The sequence below is a fragment of the Lygodium microphyllum genome, chromosome 26 (genome assembly GCF_053477565.2).
Source record: "Lygodium microphyllum isolate KBCC chromosome 26, Lygodium_microphyllum_v1.1.10, whole genome shotgun sequence".
Lineage (NCBI taxonomy): Eukaryota > Viridiplantae > Streptophyta > Polypodiopsida > Schizaeales > Lygodiaceae > Lygodium > Lygodium microphyllum.
This window is the reverse complement of record NC_141160.1, coordinates 34,334,964-34,342,712: the sequence shown is the minus strand read 5'-3', so window position 1 is coordinate 34,342,712 and position 7,749 is coordinate 34,334,964. Positions and strand designations below refer to the sequence as shown.

Here is a 7,749-nt window from a genome sequence, read left to right as displayed (position 1 = left end):
ACACCTTGAGTCCCCCCAATCGTCTGCGTCCACGTGGACGATGGGTGGGCTTAAGCTTGGTCATTTGCTTAAGCTTTGTCACGCTTCGTCTTTTGGTCACGCTTCGTCTTTTGCCTTTTAGTCATGCTTAAGCTTTGTCACGCTTTAGCTTGTTAATTTGGTCATGCTTCGTGTGGGCTAAGCCGTCGTGTGGGCCTCCAAGGTAACACCTTGAAGCCCCCCAATCGTCCGCGTCCACGCGGCCGATGGGTGGGCTTATGCCCCGTGGCAACCGTCCTGTATGCCGTCCCATCATTTGGTTATGCCGTCTTGTCGTGTGGGCCTCCAAGGTAACACCTTGAAGCCCCCCAATCGTCCGCGTCCACGCGGATGATGGGTGGGCTTATGCCCTGTGGCAACCATCCTGTATGGCGTCCCGTCATTTGGTTATGCGCCGTCGTGTGGGCCTCCAAGGTAACACCTTGAAGCCCCCCAATCGTCCGTGTCCACGCGGACGATGGGTGGGCTTATGCCCCGTGGCAACCGTCCCGTATGCCGTCCGACGGGCCTCCAAGGTAAGAGATTGAAGCTTATGGTCACGTCCGTGCAACCATTGGGTGGGCTTATGCTTCGTCCCATGGATACAAGCGTGTGGCTTCGTCCCATATGCTTCGTGAGAATAAGGTAAGAGATTGAACCCCCCAATCGTCCGCGTCCGCGCGGACGATCCGTGGGCTTATGCACAAGCGTGTGGCTTCGTCCGTGGCTTCGTCCCGTGACCTTAAAGAGATTGATTGTGTTGCTAATCTTAAAGAGATTGATTGTGTTATTAATCTTAAAGAGGTTGATTGTGTATCTATTTGTAAGTGTGTAGAGAAAGTTATGGCACCTAAAAGAGTGCTTAGAAAGAGAAAGAAATGTGTGTCACCTCATAATAGCCGACAAGTCTGTATGAAGCTACGTTCAGGGTGTGTTCCTGGGCGGATCTTAGAGCAAGAAGCATCATCGCGTTTGAGATCAGTGGACACTCCTTCAACAAAGAAAGGACGTGGTCCAAAAAGATGTGTCTACATTGATGACGAAGCACAAGTGGATGGGGACTCCAATACAATTGACGAGGTTGCGGAGCACACAGGTAGTCACTTATGTGTCCATTTCATTTACATATGACACTTTGTTCAGTGTTATGTATTAAATATGATTGGTTTAATGCTACTTTTTTTTATTGTTACTTATTAATATCTGCTCCTACAGAGACTAATGTGCAGCATGATAGTCTAGATGACAAAGAAGAGGTGAGTGGTGATAGTGATCAAAGGGAGAATGATGATGAAAAAGAAAAGAAGCACTCAAGGAACTTAGGCAAGCAAGTCTCTCTAGGACTGATGAAGGATGTGCTGAGTCAATTTTATATAAAAAAGAGGACGCTACCTCCTCTTGTGCCTCTTTGCAGATTAGTGGCTCATGAGGCAGTCAGATTTGCTACGGATGATGCCCAGTGGTTGATTCCTTCCTTTGATTCCACTGGTTATCTTGAGACTATGGGACACTTCCTTATGTCAGTTGAAGGTCCGAGAGGGGAGACCATGTCTGTGATAGCCAGCAATCTAGATGAATGGGGTCCAATATGGCGTCAAAGAAATGAGGATTTTGAGAGGGCTCTTGGAAGAGAGTGGCAAGACCTTAAGGGTAAAAAGTTCTTGGTTTGGGATGGAAACCACAGGCTTAAAACGTGGTGGAAACGCATCAAGGAAAGTAAGTTGTCCACTATACATGCAAGTATTGAATGTTCGTATCCCATTCTTATGTTTGTTGGTTTTCAATTACAGAGTACTCCGACTGTGCTCACTACCATGTTAGTGTACGGTGCCAATTCATTGAGGTGCCCAAGGCAAAGGAAGCAGAGCTACTACTCGCACTAGACACCACCAACGCGTAAGTCTTCTTCCTTTAACTATGCTCCTCTTTGTAATATGTTACACTTACATTCTTATATTATGCTTTTGTTTGTTTTCAATAGTATTGCCAGAGCTCATGTTACTCCAAATATTGCGCATGAGGTGTATATGTTTCAAAAGTTTGGTATTGCAAACAAAGACTCCATTCTAGATAGATTGAGTCCGGCCATGAGGAAGTGGGCTGAGGTTGAGATGAGTATAGAGGCAAGGTATTATCATGGTGTTGCTCCATGGTATAACTCTCCTTGCGGTTTAATATCTCAGCTTGTATGGAAGGTGATTTTCTTTCTATGGCTCACTTGTATGAGATGTGCTTTTCTATCTCTAATTTAGTTTTTTTTTTGGAATGATAGGATGAATTTCATGTCTTCATCTCAAAAGAAACTGCTAAGCTTGAGGCTCTTGGTCTAGATGAGGTAGAGAGGAAGAAACGTTTGGAGAAGGCTACAAGGGTGGAAGAGGAGCGCCTTAAGGATAGGGGTTACAAATACCTATCCATTGCTAATCCCCAAAATGGTGATGAGTTCTTTAAGTTGTTATTTGGGCTAAAGTGGGATGATGCAAGCATGCTCAAGATCACAAGAGACAAGCTGTATTGTCCTCACAAGCTCAAAAATCCCTGTGGAAAGGTAATTTGTATATATAACGCAAGGTGTGTGTATGTGATGCTTTTTTCTTCAATGCTTTCTATTTGCGTATATTGTTGTGCATCACAGGAAAAAAATATTGTTGCATCTTATGAGTCTCACAAAGGCCAAAGACCCCCAATACCCGCATTTTGGTGATTATAAGCTCTTTCGGGTTTACATGAAGAAAGAGACATATTGGGCTTACTTGCATTCGGAGGCACTACTTCAGATTGATAGGATACAAGTAGAAGGTCCACAGCTACCAGATTCATTTGAGGAGTTCTTTAAGCTTAACATGAAGAATCATGTCATGCAGGTTGACTCAATGCAGTGCATTCATATTGCTTTCTTATGTTCTTTCTTAAAATGTATATGTGCTAATGTTAAGCGCTTGTGAAACTTGTGTAGGCTTTTGTACACCTCTTGGATGGAGTGAAATCTTCAGATGTTGCAGAGAAGATGCCAGAGCTTACGTTTTCAGCCAAACGTGTGATTTATAGGTTAGCATGCATTTTCATATTAGATTGTGTGTCTGATTTTCATATTAGATTGCATGCATTTGCTTGCGTAATTGGCAAGAATGTTGCAGGTGGATACTACAATGTGTAGAAGAGAAGAGGCTGGATGCAGCTCCGCAATTCACAAGAGAGTGGATTGATGTTCGTGACGAGAACACTATGTATTCTCCATCATTACGTGATAGAAAATTGACGGCATGGGAGGCAAGTGTTTGCCCTTGGTGGCTGGATTACCCTGTGGGGGTTATCCCTAAGCAAGAGAAAGATCTGCATGACAGTAAGTACTTCAATCTATGTAAACATCTTGTCGCTTTTGTAGCAATAGTTTTTGTGCTCATGCATGGGAGTCTAAGGGTGAATGATACTATGTAGGATTCAAGGAGGGAGTTGATACTCATGAACCGCTTACCGCACCCACCACTGTAGAGGAGCAAGCAACCAAGGCTACCAAAGGTGCCACCCAGGGTACTCAAGGTAATCCAGGGAGAAAAAATGTGCCAGAGTCCTCTATGGCGCCTACCACCTCCTTTGTTGCAGATTCATCTCTTGGTCGAGAGAATTGGGAGAGGCGACCTATGACCCGTTTAGTAGGTGAGAAGTCTTATATTAACTTAAAATTCGTGTATGATTATTAAAAATAAATTACTTTGAGATAATTGTTGCAGGGTTCCAGTATCAAACATATGTCGATGCTCTATTAGTGGATGTGACCCAAATTGATAGATTTGCCCTTGATAGGTAGACATGACAACTACATATTGCAAGAACATCAATTTACATGTTGCATATAGCATTGCATCATCGGTTACTTTGCATTAATGACTATATTGTTTTGTGTATAGCATCAGCAAGTTTTTTGCAACACAAAAGATGCATCTTTATAGCAAAGATGGAGTTCCATGTCAAGAGGTGGCTCGATTGATATTGCGGATTTTCCTACGAGCTTGCTTGTGGATGCTCTAGGTCCCATCCCATTGGGTAAGTTATGCTTTCTATCACACAAGGTTTACATCAAACTCACTTCTCATATATCATAATGCCAATGTTGTTTGTAGAGGGCATGACTATTCCCAAGTGGAACACGTTCTCAAAGGGTCTAGTTATGGGTTGTATGGACCTTGCTCGCGAGTATTTGGCCGACCAGGGATTCTTAGTCACTATGTGCTTAGCAGAGCATATAGGTGAGTTTGTTACGGATGCGGCAAGAGTGGGGTTTGTGCTTCACTGCACTTGGACACTCATGTGTGACTCCAAGGCTTATCGACATCCCGTTACTAGAGAGGCGGTAAGATAACAAAGTTGGATACGTTGAACGTACGGTTGTATGTTCTAAATAAAGTTTATGTTACATGCTTTAAATAAAAACATGGATCACTCATTCTATTTCCACTCGTGAATAGGTACTTGATCTTACTGTGTGTCTTTGGCATTGTGCTGGTCATGTTGTGCCTTGCTACAACAGAGAGGCTGGGGAGAAGATTTCAGAGAGATTGTTTCCAGCGTATCGTAGCTACATGATGGATGATTGTGTCTTTCCCATGGACGTTGATGGTGTCATTGTCAGAGGCGGAGCAGAGAGGTCTTATCTTTTCTTTCGGTAAGTAGTCTTGCATGTTTTTGCTCTCAGGTTACCTTGTATGGTATTTTCATTGTTTCTACTTGCATGGTCGCAAAGATTCTGTATCTTGATTGGTGATATGTGATTGGTGATATGGTTAGGTGGTTACTAGCTACATTTACAAAACGCTACGACTATGTTTTGGATGTGTTTGCGGGGTGTGGTAGTTTGGCGCGGGCCAGTGCAGAGGAGATGAGACATTGCATGTGTCTAGAAATAGATGATGTGCTCTATGGGGAGTGTTTGTCCACCATAGTGTGTGGACCGGTACCATACTGAGAGAGTGTGTGTTTTTTTTTTCGAGAGACTCTAGACATTTCATTTTGTTAATACTTTTATATATATGTTTATTATACACTTCGTCATGTGACTATGCTCGATTTTGTCTAAGAGATTACATGCATTGGGATCTTTGATTTGTTTTTAGGAAGAGTGTACCTTGCAACTATTTGACACGAATATATTTTACTAGTTTTTCATTGGTTTTGTTTTCTTGATGTGTGTTTATGTAAATGCAATGTGTCGTACTCCTTAAGTAAGACTATTTATATGCAGAATGGATATGTTGCACGAAAAAGCTCGAAAAAAAGAGATTGATTAGAAAAGAACGAAAATGAAAGCCCGCAAAAATAAAATCCCCGTAATATATCTAACGGACTCTTTGTCTGAACATCATGCAAGGACAAGGAAACTTTTTCAATGTGTAAAATTGGGTGACATAAATCTTACCCATCTGCACATAACCTATATTTTATAAATCTTGTATCTCTCCAAACCATTCAACATGATTAGTTATATGATTAGATGCCCCTAAATCAACATACCATACATCATCATGTGTCCCCTTCCTTATAACAACATTCATCATATGCCGCATAACAAATGTACGCTTATTTTTGTCTTTCTTCTATCAGAAGAGGTTGCATAGTTTCCTTGTTGCAATTTACCATTGTGGATAAAATTCTTTTTAGCATAACAATGAACTGCAATATGACATGTTTTGCCATAATAATAACAAGTAATACCATAATTGCTAGATAATCTGTTTTGCCATCCATCTTTTTCTCTAGAGCTCCCCCTATCTCTAAAGTTGCTATAGCCTCGTGAAACGTGCATATCACCAAACTATCGATTTAACATTTTTTGCTAGTTATCACCAACATGTCCCATACCATGACCTCTTGAAGAGGACTTGCCATATCCCCTTGAACTGAAGTAGAGTGCTTGGACTTGTTCACCACTTTTTTCTGATGATTCACCCTGCATGTTGATCTCTTTAGTGATCATAAGAGAGATCAACCCATCAAAATTTAAAAATGGCTTCATACATACACAGAAGTAACAAATGATTTTTAAGTATTTTTATTGTTAAGGCTACCCAAAGTAGATGATATCAAATCATCATCATCAAGCATTATATCAATCACTAGCAAAGAATTTTCAATGCTCCCCATCTTCAAAACATACTCATTGACATATATTTTTCCTTTCTTTAAAGTATTTAGCTCTTGCTCGAGCTGAATCTTCCATGCCTTTGTATTCATAGAAAACACATTTTTAAACATGGTCCATGCTGCATGTGGACTTTCTACGTTTTTAATAAGACCCAACATAGTGCTATCAATAACTAGAGATAGCCAATACATCACCTTTTTGTCTTTTTCATTCCATTCTTTCAATGCCTTTAATTCATCTACAATCTCACAGGTCACTTAACTCTAGCTCCTTTTTTTCATTCCATTCTTTCAATGCCTTTAATTCGTCTACAGTCTCACAGGTCACTCAACTCTAGCTCCTTTTTGCACCTGAAACAAACTCAAAGAGGCCTTTTCCAATAAGGGTGTTTATCACATGAAACTTCCATGATGGAAAGTTATTTTTGTCTAGCTTCTCAATGATGTCATTTCCATCGTTCTCTACTATTATCACAAAATTAATACAAAAAAATAAGCAAGTCTTCTATGACTTTTCAAAACAAGTACACAACAATACACCAAATAGTATTTTTCACTTGATTGCTTAACAGTACATGTAATTTGCAACTTGTTTTGCAGATAAAACTTGTGTTTGGATCCTTGCAAACACCTTGAAACTTTAGATTTGAAATCTACTACTTATGCATCCACTTTTAGTTGACACAACTGAAATTATAGTATACTTTGCAACCAATGTTTGCAACCTTGTAGGTCTAAAATATGGCCTGAAATAGACTCAAATGGCCAAAAAAGTAGTGAAAAGGGCTAAAGGGCTCATTTGCAGAATATGCGATGCTTTGCTTGCATACTAAATTCCATAGCAATCTAGAATTTTTACTCTACTCTACTTCTGGTACCTCCATATGCACTATCCAAGAGAGAGTGTTGGAGAATGGGAGAACTTCTTACTCGTTGCTTGCTTACTCAACTCCTTGTTTCTTCTCCTTTACTTCACCCTCCAAAACTAGTATCTATTAGTGGTATAGCTTTGATACCATGTCACGAATTACATGATGGAGGGACTTGTTTGAGCTATTGCACAAAATATATACCATACACACAAGAGGAAGCTCACTCAAGAACACAAGAAGAGAGATGGAGACTAAAATATTTTCTTGCTAGTTTCTTATTCTTATTCTTATTCTTCTTTCACACACTTTCCATGTTCACAAAAAATAAATCAGATACAACATAAAGGAAAGTGGCCTACTAAGTCAAGCAATGCATAATGGACTATACTAAAATCGACCGACGCTATAACTATGCCAATTGTAGAAAGGTGTAACAAACCAAATATAATAAGTGATAAGTTAGTGGCTATGTAAGAGTCATAATGACCACCATATATGTAGACCCATCTAACCAAGAAGTCCATCATCAATGTCCATGTGTTGAGCTTGCCATCTCAACATCCCTCACAACAATGAAGGTAATAAAGTACTTATCTTCATTCTTGATTCCCTTGAGATTAGCATGCACAATCTCTTTATCTTTAAATGTCTCTCCCAATTTCATTTGTTCATCTTGAATATCTTTAATTTTTCAATGATAATCATAATTGCTTTAATTCTT

The 7,749-nt window shown here is 40.1% G+C and overlaps 1 protein-coding gene across 1 annotated transcript; it reads left to right on the top strand.

Moving 5' to 3' along the window:
- The first annotated feature begins 496 nt into the window (after positions 1 to 496).
- Positions 497 to 3,719, top strand: LOC148013128 (uncharacterized). Its single transcript, XM_087667847.1, has 9 exons — positions 497 to 554; positions 1,234 to 1,734; positions 1,809 to 1,914; positions 2,000 to 2,213; positions 2,291 to 2,453; positions 2,755 to 2,882; positions 2,975 to 3,066; positions 3,156 to 3,361; positions 3,457 to 3,719. Exons 1-9 carry the CDS (start codon positions 497 to 499, stop codon positions 3,717 to 3,719), a joined length of 1,731 nt encoding a protein of 576 aa, XP_087523973.1.
- Positions 3,720 to 7,749: the final 4,030 nt, after the last annotated feature.

Excerpts from the sequence above, each read along its gene's own strand:
- LOC148013128 (XM_087667847.1), top strand. The coding sequence starts at position 497 with ATGGGTGGGCTTATGCCCCGTGGCAACCGTCCCGTATGCCGTCCGACG. Across the intron at positions 555-1,233 it reads CCGTCCGACGGGCCTCCAAG|AGACTAATGTGCAGCATGAT; the intron begins GTAAGAGATTGA and ends CTGCTCCTACAG. Across the intron at positions 1,915-1,999 it reads GCACTAGACACCACCAACGC|TATTGCCAGAGCTCATGTTA; the intron begins GTAAGTCTTCTT and ends TGTTTTCAATAG.